This window comes from Pavona decussata, unplaced genomic scaffold (assembly GCF_977016875.1).
Source record: "Pavona decussata unplaced genomic scaffold, jaPavDecu1.1 SCAFFOLD_386, whole genome shotgun sequence".
NCBI classification, from domain to species: Eukaryota; Metazoa; Cnidaria; class Anthozoa; order Scleractinia; family Agariciidae; genus Pavona; species Pavona decussata.
In genome coordinates, this window is record NW_028145758.1 from 2,739,953 (window position 1) to 2,756,136 (window position 16,184).

General features: G+C 37.0%; 1 protein-coding gene across 3 annotated transcripts in view; it reads right to left on the reverse strand.

Moving 5' to 3' along the window:
* LOC146451661 (arf-GAP with Rho-GAP domain, ANK repeat and PH domain-containing protein 1-like) overlaps positions 1-16,184 on the reverse strand; it is a 41,787-nt gene that overhangs the window by 23,835 nt on the left and 1,768 nt on the right. For all 3 annotated transcript variants that reach the window (XR_014859957.1, XM_085098717.1, XM_085098716.1), the window contains exons 2-16: positions 15,311-15,492; positions 13,795-13,866; positions 12,766-12,803; positions 11,850-11,925; positions 11,322-11,390; positions 10,911-10,977; positions 9,596-9,648; positions 8,616-8,669; positions 7,394-7,443; positions 5,695-5,743; positions 5,475-5,587; positions 4,455-4,539; positions 2,667-2,727; positions 1,574-1,627; positions 511-596 (exon numbers count right to left, since the gene is read on the reverse strand). Coding sequence is in view for 2 of the 3 variants with exons in the window: in XM_085098717.1 (XP_084954843.1) it covers positions 511-596; positions 1,574-1,627; positions 2,667-2,727; positions 4,455-4,539; positions 5,475-5,587; positions 5,695-5,743; positions 7,394-7,443; positions 8,616-8,669; positions 9,596-9,648; positions 10,911-10,977; positions 11,322-11,390; positions 11,850-11,925; positions 12,766-12,803; positions 13,795-13,866; positions 15,311-15,492 (1,109 nt within the window). In the remaining variant the exon portion in view is untranslated. The remainder of the gene's footprint in view (positions 1-510; positions 597-1,573; positions 1,628-2,666; positions 2,728-4,454; positions 4,540-5,474; positions 5,588-5,694; positions 5,744-7,393; positions 7,444-8,615; positions 8,670-9,595; positions 9,649-10,910; positions 10,978-11,321; positions 11,391-11,849; positions 11,926-12,765; positions 12,804-13,794; positions 13,867-15,310; positions 15,493-16,184) is intronic.

Consider the following 16,184-nt stretch of genomic DNA (forward strand, 5'->3'; position numbering starts at 1 on the left):
TAAGTAATCAATGGGTAATCAGTTGTTTAGTCATTGATTAGTGCCGATGAATTCAGTTACTTTCCCTGTTTAACCATGCATGATGAGTACAACTCTCCTCTGCATCACGTGCAGTGGTTTTTAAACCCAATAAAACCTCCTCCTTATTAGTAATGTTTTTCCTGTATGCTAATTTCCAATGTTCACAAAAGCATCATTGTTATGAACGCTGTTGACACACACTTTTCCAGAAATGTTTTGAAGTTGTTCAAAATAACTCACAGCACGTGTTTTATCGGGTCTAAAACCATTCGGCAAATCCCAATAAAACACTGCTGCTACTTAAAAAGTGTTTATGATTTTTTGTTAAAAGCAAAAGGAATTCACCAAGGCTAAAACTGATTTGTCAAACATTAAAAGTGACAAATGAACAATATATGTGGGGTATTGAGTAAACATAGGTATATGAAAAAAATATTTAAAAAATTAACAACTCTTCAACTTTGTATGGTAATTTTTTAAAAACCCTACCTCAACAAGCGCTGGATTCCAGATCTTTTGATCCATAAGCAGAGAACGAGCTCTAGAACAATGCACCCCAAGGTTTCGATGTATTCCTTCAATAAACACAATCAAAACAATATGTAAGTGGAAAAAATCTTTATGGCAATAGAAAGAAATTTTAAGTTGTGCAGCAGAAAAATTCTCCCCAGTAACTTTCAGAATTTGATCTCATTAAATTAATTAAGACGTCACTTACCTTATAGTATGTGGAACATACAGTTAGACTTAACAATAATATTATTAGCGTGTTATTTAAAGTTAATTTTACCCAGACCTTTTCGCAGCTGCTTAAGTTGCGTACGAACTGCGAGGATCTTTCTTCTATTTAATTTACCCAGAACTGTAGCTCAAAATAAAATTCCTTCAGGAAATGTTGTCTCAATGTTTTATCCATTGCTTTGGGCTTCATTTGCAATAAAAACCTATGATTATTGCCTGATTTCATACCGTGGGGGTCTGGGTACGAGTCTGTGTATTATGGGTTATGGGACTCAACACCCACATAGCCGGAAAGAGCACATCGAACTTTACAACATCCTCAAGTTTGGTGTCAATCAAGCTAATATTAGGCGAGATACAGCCATTCAAAAACTTAAAAATTTACTAAGAAATGTATGGAACGCCGGACACACGTCCGGCGTTCCATACATTTCTTAGTAAAATTTGGAGTTTTTGAATGGCTGTATCTTTCCTAATATTAGCTTGATTAACACCAAACTTGGAAATGTTGTAAAGTGCGGTGTGCTCTTTCTGGCTATGTGGGTGTTGAGTCCCATAACCCATAATACACAGACTCGTACCCAGACCCCCACGGTATGAAATCAGGCAATGGGCAAGATTTCCAGTTTTATTACAAAACCAAGCTCAAAGCAGTTGACAAAACATTGGGGGAATTGAATGACACGTGCAAAAAGTCTGACTAAACTGAGCTAAAAATACAAGTGCCCCAAGCGCTTCAAACAATATTCACCTGTGAATTAAGCAAACCACCACTTACAACATTAGCAATAGCATAACTGTTTCAACTTACCAATACAGTTTGCACAAACACACACACAGAAGTTGACTGATGCCCATACTGGATCTAAAAATAAAGAGACTAAAAATCAACAAAAAAATCTTTAAATTGCATTTGAAAATCTTACAGATCTCATTATAGTGACAATACAGCACAGGGTTTCCATTATCATAAAGATTTTGCACTCACTCTGATAATTGTCAGATTCCTTTAACCCTTTAACAATGATCAGCATCAAATTTCTCCTTGTAATATCAATGCTTATTCAACCTCTGAGGTCATGAGAATTAATGATATGATCACACAAGGTGAATTTTCTTGATATTTCAATAACTGTCTCCCCAGTACTTTTATAAGAATAGAATGGAAACAAGATAGGAGAATTTGTTCTTTGATATTACCAGTAAGGATTAAAGGGTTAACCATTCAAGCGCAAATAACTCATTTGTAACCACTGTTAATTAACTTCCAATCAATGGATGTTTTCACATGTACAAAATCAGAAGTTAAGAATGCATCTATCATGAATGGGCATGCTGTCTGAACACCTAACGTCCATTTTTGGGACGTAGATGTTAATATGAAGCTCATGTCCATGGGCAGCACAGATTTTAAACAGTCATAGTTATCAAGCTCACAGATGCCCCGTAGAAGGGTTCGAGAGTTGCAGCTGTGGCCAGATAAGCGGGAAAATTGTTTGTTTGTGTGACAGTGAAGAATTATAGTTATGTAGCACTAGTGAATTTTGTGTTTACCATGGCTGACAAACACTGCTGGCAGAAATTAAACTTAAGTTTCATTTACAATGGTGCCACCCCTTGACAATGATTATTATAAAATTCAAATTTATGGATATTCAGTATCCACAAAAGTATACATGTTGTGGTTTAATTTTTTTTTTTTTTTTTGTTTAAATGTTTTCAAATCAGTTTAATTTATTATTTTCCTTTGTACAGTATTCATTACCATAAAGTGAGATAAAGGGAAATAAAAATCAGACTGGTTTGAAAATGTTCAAACTAAAAAAAACATATGAACCACAACATAAACACTTCACAGTTCTCCTTTGCTTTCATTTGTATCCTGTCCAGAAATAGAACAATACCTTTCATTCCACAGTCAGCACAGTATCGATTGTTGGGATTTTCCCAAACTTTTTCAAGAATCTGTAAGAGACCAGAATGTGTAAAGCCAAAGAAAAGAGTCATGTGAAGGAGGGGTTGGAGGGGGGGGGGGATGCTCCAACATTTTGGAAACAATAATAATTTGATCCACCCCTAGACCTGCTACTGACTGTAAACTAAGGATGGTACCTCCTTCTGTTAACATAACATACACTTTATTAACATGTCTTGTCGTTCTAGCTATAGTTTATTTATTTTATTTTTTATTTATTTATAAACTTCGCCGGAGGAGAAAAAAGAAAAGAAAAAAAAAAACATGAAAAAACCTCTGACAGGAGAGAACTCACAGAACTTTAAGTTCCAACAACGAGACTCCTTGCATGAATGAAATTACAGCATAATAATTAAGTATTGATAACTATTTAACAACACATTTTAACTAAAAATACAGGTAATGATCTGCTTTGATGACATTTTATGAAGACACTTTTGAAAGTTTGGGGTACTGCGGGATCGTACACATTTAAATTCAAATCTAGGTAGTATGCCCTCAAATTAGTTTTAAATACATTCTATAGATTTTGTATTGTCCCTCAAGAAGTCTGGAAGTGTGTTTAATGCTCTTGAGGCTCTTAAGTAAAAACTGCTCTGGAACAGTTAGCTTAAGGTATATCTAGGGCGCGTTTTTTTATCCACAATTCTGGAATAAGAATGGTTGGTACCAAATGCTAGGAATAATTCGGATTGTCTGCATAAAAAAACCCCGTCGGTCCTGGCCGAGTAAACATTCCGTAACAAATATGGCGGCCAACAAAGAGGTTGCCATTGCAGCCGTTATCGCAGCAATTTTCCTTGTACTTTTGGTACAATGAAATTAGAAGGATTGTTTCATTTTGTCCAAAAGTGTAACCTGATTTTTTCCCTTGTACAGACGTACTTGAATCCGCAGCGCTCATCTCGTCGTCCGCCATCTTGGATTTTCATTCGCAACATTCTGTTCATTCTGCTCCTGGGAGCAGAATGGATGGAATGGCATTCTGTCCACTCCGGAATAAGAATGCGGAATAGAAAAACGGGCGAATTTCACATTCTGTCCATTCTCATTCCAGAATTGTGAATAAAAAAACACGCCCCTAGTTAGCTAATTGGGGACACATGTAGGTGTACTTAAAAATTAAAAATTACTAAATTCTAAAATGTACAAATATCATAATCTAAAACAAGCATCACTTAAAATAACAGCCTTAAAATTGCCGCCTAAACCTTACTGTGCATATGCTCTGCACCTATGGTGGAGGGGGGGGGGGGATATTTTGCATCAGGTCAAGCTTGTGATCACTGGCTTGATATGGTTTTAGCAGTCGTTAAAAGCACCAACAATAGATGAGCTTGGGAGCTGATGCCTAGAAGGTTGGTGGAGCCAGACAGCAATCAGGCACGGGGAGGGAGGTACCATGGCAACCCTGCGAGCGGCCACCACCAATGGCACCATCACACTGAACCCAATCAGTGGAATACTTACCAGACCCAATACTTACCATCAGGAGGGTGGAGAGGGGTGCTTGAAAATAAGGCATGCAAAATGACTTATCTCGCAGGCCAGCAAGCAAGCAAATGTGATGCAAACCATGGGGCGCCGCCCAGCAGAGAGCTCAAAGGTCGCCCCTGTGCCATGACGAGAGGCGACCGCTGACCAGAATTGAGCTGAATTTAACCTTGCTGAATTACATTTAGCCGCATAAAAGGTTGTATCTATCAAAATGTCTTACCGCTCTATCACCAAGTCCAATCTGTATTGCTGTTTCAATGGCAATAATCCAGGAGGCTGCATCGGATTCACTATCTCCCTGAAAACTGAACAGAAAAAGTTTGTTACATATTAAGCAATATCATAGTGCATTATCTGTCTGAACAGCTGGTGCTGTACACAGTAATATGTGTGCACTACATTCAAAACTGTTACAAGTCTCAGGAAAAAGAAAAACCCTGAGTCATTAATCAAAATCAAACCCACAATCTTCTACACACTGATCAGATGCTCTAAGCACTGAGTTACAGATAGATGTGTGATGAGCTACAATTCCGCATATAAACCCTGAAACAGTTTGAACAGATCTCATCCCCGTTCCCCTTTCCAATGTTGTTTCCTCCACAAAACAAACAATGGTTATGTACATTAGGTCAACATTGAGTGGGGGAGAGGGGTGTTTCAAAGAAGTTTGACCTGGATTGTAGAAGAAGCCACAATTTCAGACGATAGCGAGTTTTAGATCCGAGTTTACCTCGAACCTCTAACCACAGTTTGCAGTTACCCATTTGCAGTTCGACGTTCAAACACAATTCGATTTAGTTCTTCTTGCAAATTAACAGCCACAAGATTTTTGTATCATTATGTGAGATAAAACAAGAGTTATACGTTAAAAGCTTTCAGGTAAATGACACATGTGAAAACCTTCCTCTCCACGTTGAAAACGCACATCGAAAACCGCAAACGTGACGTGAAAGACTGGTCATGTGACCTCCAGCAGTTCGCGGTAAACTTGGATCTAAAACTCTCTATTAACAGAACTGTCATTAACGGCCATAACCCATAGCACCTGTTTCAGCTAAAAGGAGAACTTTGAAGTCACAAGTGATCTTATCAGTCATAGGGTAAGTGTGAAGCTTAATGCAACATGTAGCTCAAAACTGAACAACAGCCACAAATAAAATCTCTTCACTGCCAATCTTTGATTGAGGACCAAACAATAAAACTTGATTGCATAAAGTAATACCAAGAATAGACCAACCTGTATGACTTGTTGAATGTTATAACGTTAAATCTGCTTTTATGTCCTTCAACAGTTTTTACTTTGGCAAGTGCAGCATTGATACAGTTAATTGGCGTCGCATAAATAAAGTCCTATAAGAAACAAATATTACAAGTAAACATCTCATGAAAGTACACTGCACCGCAGGGACCTTTTGTGAATAACTCTTTGCAAAAAGATGGAAGAACTTTAAACATACTTCATGTGTGTCATAGTAACAGATCTTGTCATCTTTGACAGCAACATATCTAAAAATAGACAAAATTTACAAATGTTATACAGGCTGATGTTTTTATTTTTAAACATGCCTTGAATTATATCTGGCAGCAAAAATAGTTAAACTAGAAATACGTGACTCGCAGAACCTCGCGAAGCTAGGGCTGGGTGGAAAGCCCTCTTTACTCGTATTGTAGCATCAAATGAGGAGATTAAAAGGTTTCTGAACATGGCAACTATTTTGATGAGCATGGCGTTTTCGTAGTTCCACAGGTTAGTTTGCGGTTGAAATCTATTTCTGACACAAGGAAATGTACAACAGACGTGTAGCGCTGTCGCGTTCAATGAATTTATTTCCTACGGAAAATTATTTTACCGCGGCCACAAAACGTGAAATTTCTTCAATGCAATCTTTCAAAAAAAAGGAAAAAGATTTCTAGAACAAAGGGAAAAGATTCTGCAGAGATGTTTCCATCCAGTGAATATTGATGAAAAAAAGTTGAAAATTGATCCGGCAATAAAAGCAAAACTTTCCCGATGTATGCAAATTTTGCTCCAACAAAGTGCGCCTGATGCTAGTCTGTCTTGCAACCTGTTGCTGCCTAGCAACCTTCCCTTTTTTCTGACGTCATTCATACTTTGTTTTTCAATGTTACCTGGCAACAGTGCAGACACCTTCAATGATGTGTATATATATATAAGTATATTTTCGCTCGAATGTGCGCGGCTTAGCTCGGCTTGGCCCGACAAATTTATTAACCTCGCTTCGCGAGGAATAATAGTAATAATTAAAATTTATAGAGCACAAATTATATGAACATGATTAATTGTTGTTCAACACATGAAAATGCTACCCAAATAATTATGGTCATGGCGAACTCAATATTCGTCGACCATACACAACAGATATCCTGCGACAAATGTAATTTCGTGTGTCAGGGAGAGAAATGGCAAAATAAAGATCAACTCCAGCTCTTCTGCAATAAAACTGTGCTTTGTTATCAATGTGTTGAATAATAAAAAACTATAATCCTGCTCAATCTTTCAAAATACAGTAGAACCCTGGTAACTCAAACTCGGAAAACTCGAACTCCCCTGCTAACTCGGACTGAGTCTCAATTCCCTTGGATTTGACCAAACTTTTCAGTCATTTTTACTCGGTTAACTCGAACTCAGATAACTCGAAAACCCCGCTAACTCGAACTAAATTTGGTTTCCCTTCATCAAAATTTACCCCGATAACTCGAATTTCTGGTTCTTATAATTCGCCACGGATGCTCATTGAGACATCCCATTAGCTTTTCTTATCGTTGATCGACTTCTAACACTAGATCAAAGACTGGGGCAATTTGATTTTAATTAGCGAACGACCAGATACAAAGTGTATTACTTTCTCGTGAAATAAGTTTAATTTGCACTGTATTGTATACCGAAGTGCTGAAAATCAATAAACTATTAATTATTAACCTGGAAAATTGAATATTTTAATCGACCCCGATAACTCGAAACCCCGCTAACTCGAACAGTTTTTCGTTTCCCTTCAGAGTTCGAGTTACCGGGGTTCTACTGTATCCCCTGACAACTTGGCCTACTGGCTCATCAGCTAAGCATCAGGCAATATCCTGTGTGATTTTGCAGGATAACTGTTCAATGCAAATATGATATTAAAAAAGAATATTTACCTTTTCTTCCAATCTGCAACAACATTATGCCCCTGCTTCTTGAGCCATCCCTGAAATGGATTTCAAACCACAATTTACTTTGATCGTCCACAGGTGAGCCTCGATTGATCCAAAGAAGGACCTAGCCCATGTCCCTTGATAACTTTCACTCACAGCTCATTTCTGGCAACTTAGTTGTAGTACCCCAATGTGTAAAGCAAGTGCTGTTAGTTAAGGTTACCGTATAACTTTACCTGTAGTTACCTAAACCCCTATATCAAATTAAAGCTTACAGAGCTTGCTATAAAATTATACCAAGAATTTTGAAATAAAATAAATTACCGAATTTTTAGCACTGTTTTCTCAAATTGAATTTTTTACTTGGAGGAGACACTTTTAAGAGCTAAAACTCAAAGGGAATTTGTTTGTTTGCCTTCAAATTTGGACAGTAGCTAGTTTAACATATAAACAGCAAACATGTGTCTGTGTATTTTTTCTTTCAAAATATTTTTTCTCGGAGAGCGATTTTTGTACGATCATTCCACATTGTTTTATCCTATTTCCAAAATGTCCTGTAACCTTTCACTGCAATTGAATATGGCAAAACGCAGACACATTTTTTTAGCGCTTTGGGTCCGGAAACTGAGGAGCAAATTAAATTAGCGAAAAACAAAACTCGCTTTGACTTGTAGCTTTCAAAAGGTGATCCGGCCGCTCACATTTAGAGGTCACGAAAAATTGGACAATTAATTTTATTTCAAAATTGATGGTATAGTTTGATAGCCATCTCTATAAGCTTTAATTTGATATGGGGGTTTAGGTATCTACAGTTTAAACTGGACGCGCTACATCGCTTGGATGCGAGACACCTCTGAAGGTATACGGTAACCTTAAGGGTTAGCAGAGTTTATTTTGACGTGGAATATATGAAATTCATGTACTTGAACTGTGATTTTAAGATCAGGTCAATTGCAGTTATGAATGAAACTTAAGCAACAGTAGCCACTTACAGCATCATAAATTCTGCAGCTGAAATGACAGAGGCTTTTAACGATTTTTCGGGCTAATAACAAAGGCTCCAGCTCTGGGAAATCAAGAAATCCAATAGCTAAAGGACAAGCTTGATAATTAAAACACAGATTATACATGCCATCTATAGCACTCATTTTAAATCTCAAAGAAATGAAGCACTCAATAAGGGATCCCAAAAAAGAGTCACTAAAACCATAGAGATTATTTCCACCTCTTTATCAGGATCACACATGTCACCGCCACTCTTCCAGGCTTTGTCATCTCCCTACAAAATAAACAAAATTAATTATTTTCTTACTTTGGTCTTATGGCTGCTGACATCTATAATTATCATCTCGAAAGTTGAATGTAACAAGTCAACATGTACTTTTTGGACTGACAGGAGTAAATCAAAATTACACCCAATCACCATTTCAGTTTTGCCTAAAAACTCAACACCCCTCAGCTGCACATTTTTTCTCCATTTATATGTGAACTAAATTTAGTTAAGTCTTCTTGCTGTCACAATTTGCTGTTAGAGAACAACTATCCAGTGTTGATGTCAATGGCACAGAGTGTGCCAAGGGTGAACTGCACCATTTGCAAAGTCTTACATGGTTAGTAAAGAGGACAAAAGAACAAGCAATGGCCAGCCCTGAAAAACAATGCAGCTGCAGGTTGAAAACAGAGCTTTTGAAAGGTGCAGAGTGCTGCAGAGTGTCACTTCGAAGGCAATATTTCCCTAAACAAACTGGGAGAAAAGTGTGGCTCACAGTATAATGGGGCTTGACATTTTGGCATAATTTACTTGCCTTTTTTCCCGATATATTTACAATTTATCCATAGTTTAATGTATGGCGAGGTGACCTCTAGAAACCACCAGGCTTATAGTTGAGGCCACCTTGATGTAACAATATGCTTACATAGATAGTGCTACAAGTGTGCAGCTTTGCCAATTAAGTAATAATTTTACTGAAAACTCAGTTTTTTCTTAAAGTTGGGAAAACTTCACAGAAAAGTGATTGTAACAGGAACGGAATTCCAGATCTTTGGACCTTGGTAAAGAATTGGGAACATACATACAACTTAACACTTAGCATGTCTAAAGAAAAACTCCCCACTGGCTGTTGGGTGAACTGAACAAAGATCATAATGGGAGGGAGGGTAGGTCTTGCAGTTGTCAATGGTTATGTTGCACTATTCAGATATTACCTTAAAAACAATAATTGCCTCCATAAGAGTCTGCGACCACAGATTCATTTCAGCTGTTAAAAGAAAAAGAACAAAAGAAGCAACCAGATTAGCTCTTTACCAAATAACCCAGGGTTCTTGTTAAGATTAGTAAAAGGAGATAATATATTTGCAATAGCAGGTGGACACCATCTTGTTAATGTCTCCCAGGGAATGATGAGAACGAGAATGGAAACCAAAAATGGCAGAGCTTGAAGTCAGCATTGTTTTCGACGAAATAAAATGCTCAAACCAAGAACGACATCTTTACAGGGAATGGATTTCCAGTGTGATGTTATCTGCTGGATGTTTTACATTATTTATGAAAAGGAAATTCCCAAAAACAAGAACAAGTTTATTCAAAATAGGATGAGTTTTGAAAGCAGTTTCAATAATTTCGGAAACATTTTTTTTTTCACCATAGCTGGTAACATTTACGTGAACAGATGGTAGATGGTATGTTCAGTTCCTGAACAGCAAATAGGCCCCTTGCACTAAGAGATCACATGACCCATGCCCCCTAAAGAAATAATTAGTTCAAATACCGATGATGCTAGAAACAGAGAGAGAATATCAAAAACTGGTGTGCATTCTTAATTTCAAAGGAAAATCACCAAAGGGAGATATTTTACAGCAATTTGAGTTTTCAACAGATTATAACGATGTTTAGCCCATAAGTTGGACAGCCTGACTGGCTGTGAATAAATTTAATTTTTGTCAATAATTGACATTGAGTTCTAATTTCTGTGAACAATACCAATGAAAGTGCATTTCAAGCATGATACAAGCCTGTAACATTTTATTTTGAAAAGATTATTGTATAATTCAATAACTTGTACATTTAAGCCATAATTTGACTTAATTAATTTTGAAATGGATATCCTATTATAATCTTAGTTTATAACATTACCCCCTAATCATTTTCTGGCGTCAAAACATCATAACTTTCATCTTAAGAAAAACAACGTCCGTCAAGTAATCTGTTAATGCAGTGGCCAATTTTATGGAAATTTGACAGGTCATTTAATTTCAGGGCCTGAAATTATGTCTTGTTTAAATACAACCAGGTTTTATAGATTAGCAAGTATATTATTCTTTTATTCTTAAGCTTACTTCTGTGGTAATCTTATTCACACCTAGCCAGCACAGTCAAACTTTGTCTGTACGAGTACGACCTGTACTCTTCAACATTCATCCATTTTTTTCTGACAGCCCATGCATATTTCTTACAAATGGCAGAACATATGCCCACTGACTCACTGCAACAGTTAGAAATAAACAACAATGAAAATCTTACTGGTGCTTTCAGATGCTAGAATAAAGATCCTGTTTGGGGTGATGACCTTAAATGTTGGACGTTTTGCCTGAAAACAAGAAAAAGAATGTTAACAACAGAACAACAGGAAAAAGCCTTGTACAGTAACTGTGACTTCCTTCTGGCCTGATGCCATGTGGAAGCTGATGTGGCTCTGTTGTAGGTTAAAATGAATCCAGGTTAAAATGATTTTAACCTAGGTTGATTTGTATTTTCCTTTGTTAAGGTTGGGTAATTTACAACAGAAAATACAAATCAACCTAGGTTAAAATCATTTTAACCTAGATTAATTTTAACCTACAACAACTCAACTTCTGTTCATGAATTTTTTCTTTACAATAATAATTGTCTGTTTAACAATGTGGTAAAACTGTTTTGAGAAATTAGACTTATGTCTCTGATCGGTTCAATGTCTCGTATTTGACTGACAGGAATAATATGAAGAGATTCATTAAGATTGTTCTGAAAGAAAAGAGCAAATTAAACATGTTAATTTTGAACTAGCATAAAGAATGCCCTCTAAAGTAATGTCTTAAAACAAAGTTGATAACTAAAGTTGACTTGACAGCAGTCCACCATAACAGTGTGTAACTCAAAATGTCAAGGCCTTCATAAAGTTGTAAAATAACAACACCTCAAACATTCAGTCATTATCCTTCCTTTGATCATGGACAAGGTCTACCATATGATGTTCTAACTGTTCAAGCCACAATTAAAATAACTCCATAATTATTAGCAACTACAGGGGATTGTTTTAAAAAGAAAATTCTCATTCATTTTTACTGCAATTGATTTTTGTCAAATTAAGACTCTTAAATTAATAATTATTGGGTATAAAATGAACACATCCATGCCAGAAATGAAAGCCCTATAATATTTTAATCATACAGTGAGCTACGGTCAATAAAAACATTAATTTACCTTGTCTTTATAGTATCTTAAATCTGTCCCATTAAAAACAAACCAACGCTTTCTCCATCCTTTGTTGTTTTGCTGCCTGAGAGGAAAACAAACAAGTACTAAAGTAAACAATGAGTTTCTTTTTATAAATTACATTTAATTTTTTTTGTTTGTCACACATCACGTATTTTGAATGAGCTTTTACCTCATTAGATGTAACGTGGATAAATAAATAATTGATTGATTGACTGATTGATTGATTGATTGACTTACTGACTGACTGACTGACTGATTGATCGATCGATCGATCAATCGATCGATCGATTGATTGATTGATTGATTGATTGATTAGACATACATTGAGTGTACGCCTAAAAAAAGCAACAAATAAAACATGGTTTGAGAATTAGGTGACCACAAATTTTTACGTAATTATTGGTCCAAAGTTAAATGGAACATCCTCCCTTTCAAATATATTAGAGAAATGAACAACATAAACTGTCTTCCCCTGTTCTCATAAACTCTCAGGACCACAATTTAGTGTCATTAACAGCAAGTCTGTGTTGTAATACTAGATGCGTGCAGAATGTGTGAACCACTCGGAATAATTAAGCTATGAATAATGCGTGCAGAATGTGTGAACCGCTAGGGATATTTAAGCCATTCATTATTATTCAAGTTCAGTTGAGTTTAACCGTCGTTCGGTTATAATAAAAAAGTCTTTGTGTCGGTCACTTCGCGTTCGAGTAAGTAAAACCTAGAGAGTCAAATAGCATGAGGGAACAGTCTGTAAAAGCAGGGTGGGCCAAAAATAACATAATGATTAACAGAATACAATTAGATATATGCAAATAGAATCACAAAGTTTCTGTTAGTCATACCATATAACTCATGGTTATGAGGTAAAGAAACTGAATCAACAAACAACAAAACCTACCCTCCTTGCTTCCAGAGGAATCCATCACTCTTGCGAACCTACAGGCATCAACAAATGGAATGCAAATTTATACTCAACAATGGCAACTTGTAGTGCATATCCCTTTAGTATTTTCTTAGTATTTTCTTGTAGAATCTTTGTATCACATTCAGCTCTATCTAATGTAGAGGAACAGCTCTACCTGTCCACCCTAGAGAGGAACGGTGGTCTCTGCCTGCACCCCCTCCTTTCTTCAACCTCAAAAGATGGTATCTTTATTGCATAGCCACTCCTCTATACAGCAGTAAAAAATGACAAATATGAGATTTTAACCTCATTATTCTTGTTTATCTAACAATGCTTCCTGTTGCTAGCTGAATTTGTGTGTCAACTCAGATGTGAAAGCATGACATATGTGATGTCTTCGATAACCTCCCCTACTCCAGACAGGGTGGGTCCTCTTCAAACAAGCTTGTTACAAACAGTTCCCTAATAGACATTTGTACCCTTGAGAATTTATGCATCACTAGCTAATGATGGTAGTATTTAGGAGGGGCAGAAGGTTTGCATATAAACTACACCCCTCCTGCCCCTTGGTTGATGGCTCCCTCAGGACTCAACCCATTTTCTGATGCAAGATTTGATTTGATTTTAATTAGTGATACTGAAACTCTTTCTATTTTTCCTACCTCACCGACACCTCCATAGAAATCCCACTTTCCACCTCACAATATGTCACATTCCACAATCTTTCTGCCCTCTTTCCTATCTATCACATGTCCCCTTAGTACATAGCTCTTGTTGTGAATCTGATTGGATAACACTTTGGTGAGGGGGTGTGAAAAGTGTCCTTAACATTGAGATTTGGAGGCAGAAGAAAGAGGAGAAGACCCAAAATGACTTGGTGTCAAAACTTTTGAGGATGAGTGAGTGGAGAAAGCTTGGCTTTAACTTGTGGAAGGAGGTAGAAGACATAGCAAAGGATCATGCAAGGTAGAAGGTCACCTCACACAGTCATGAGGATGATGGAGGAGGTGTTCATATACATACCCTAGGGCTAAGAATGTTCATTTTAGATATTCTGCATTCGTCAGTGCTATCAACACTGTCACCTCTTTGCACCTGAAAATAGAATAATATTACAACACACTAAGACAAACTCAAACTCAAGTGGTTACACCTTTAGGTACCCAGAGTTTTTGGGACTCTCAAAACTATGCCAGATCAGTGTTCTAGATAGGTTTTGACTCTTTAGGCCTGGTTAACACTAATGACGGAAGCAACAGAAGCTATTCTGAATCAGAAGAATCTTCCGACCTAGTATAAAATGGAAGCAGGAACGGAAGCCTCACTTTTGTTCAAAATGGTAGAAGGCCGCCGTGTTTTCCATTCTAAATCTCGCATGTAAAGGGATTGGGAATGAGCTATGTGATTGCTTGATTCTTCTGCTTGCACTTCCAATAAACCAATCCACACATGATCCCATGCGATCGAATCAGAAGTGGAATAGAAAGATAAAGGAAAGGTTCTGATCCTTGCAATTACGATTCTCTCAAGCTTACAAAAGCGATTCCATCTCCATTTTTATTCACAATGGAACGGAAGGTTCCTTACGTTTTCAATTCCGACTCCACTTTCAATTTTCGCCGCCATTGTGAACCAGCCCTTAAACCCCAATATCAACTTGTTTATGTTGTAGGTTAAAATGAATCCAGGTTAAACTGATTTCAACCCAGGTTGATTTGTATTTTCCTTTGTTAAGGTTGGGTAACTTACATCCGAAACAAACGAAAATACAAATCAACCTAGGTTGGATTCATTTTAACCTACAACATATATTCTCCACACTGTTTTCTCTCTATTTCTTATAGTACTAGTAAGGAGAAATTGTCTGTTGAAAACCAAAACATTTCATTTTTTATGATCATTTCCCTTATTCTTGTGACCTTTCATTCAATCAAGCGGTGATATTGTAGAGAGAAATTAGATCCTGGTTACTACTGGGACAAAGGGTTAAAGGTAGAAATTATTACACAAAATCAATAAATGTATCTCTCTGTAAATCACAAGACATTTACCTTGTCAGACTGTGTATCTAAATCTAAATTGCACTTTGAAAAATCTAGGGATTTGTAATTCTAATTCTAAATTTGTAAGTATTCTTTAGGAAGTTTTTAAAAAGGGCTAACCTCTAAACTTTGTTTCAAGATGCCTTTCCTTCTTCCTTTCCTTTAGTTTTATATTTATTTTATTTTACCTTGTACTCCCTTTCAATGTTTAGCTCCATGTCCTATTTCCTCTGATTTAAAAGGGGGCCCTCCTTAAAATAAATCAACTTTGTTTGGTGACAACAACACTCAACATGCCAACAACCGACAATCGTAAGGCCATCGAATTGGAATTTGGAATTGCTGGTTTTCGAGCAAAGGGGAAAACCAAAACAAGGAGAAAACTCTCAGAGCTACCATGGATAAAAACAAACAGAAAACTCAACCCAAACATGACACCGCATCTGCACCATCCCTACTCCCCTTGGACATGTCAATGTAACACCTTATTTTTATACCTTACTAAATTCTGGAAGATCATCTACAAGTCCATCCAAAGAATCATCACTTGAATAATCAGCATCTCCTGATTCTTCTCTTGAATAAACAGCTTCATAAATGGGAGGTTCCACAACTGGTTCATAGTCTGACTCAGGTCCCGGCTTCACTGAGTCTGGGCTAGGCCGCACTTCATCTGTTCCTAAAAGAATAAGTAGGATCCTTTGCCATACTCAGTTGTTCATGTGTTGAATGCCCAAATTTTCCAAGAGGCTTATTTTGAAAATTACCAATATGTTGAATAGAAACTCCATGATGTGGGTTTGTTTTACCTGGTATTCAGTAGAACTATTTGCTTAACTCAGTCGTGCATGCATGGTATACCAAAGATGCCAACGACTGCAGGGCTGTCACTAAGATTTCAAGTTGCTGGATAAATACAACAAGTAGACGGGGAATCAAACAGCTAGGAATTTCTTTTGGTTCTATTTTTCTTCTATTTTCGTATGAAAATAGCCGGGGCCACGTTCTTAGTAACCGGGGGAAATCCCCGGCCCTTGCCTCTTAATAGGCTGATTTTGCAACAGAACGGGAATGTCAGTTGACAATGGCGCGCGCATCAAGAATACCCACATATAGTCGAAATAGACTAGCATCCAGACTATTCTGCGCGCTCTGGCGTCCTCAAATGACGTTCCCGTTCTGTTGCTAAATCAGCCTGATGACAGCCCTGCGAGTGCCACAATGTTTGCATCAGCTTACAAGTCTAAATGCAATAAGTATGTCATGCTAAAAATTATGTTCTAAGGGAACAAGTCACAAAAAGATGGTGTGACTGTTTGCTAACCTTCCGTTACGTTACTTGGCGTCATACTGGAAGTTGTCTAGGAGGAT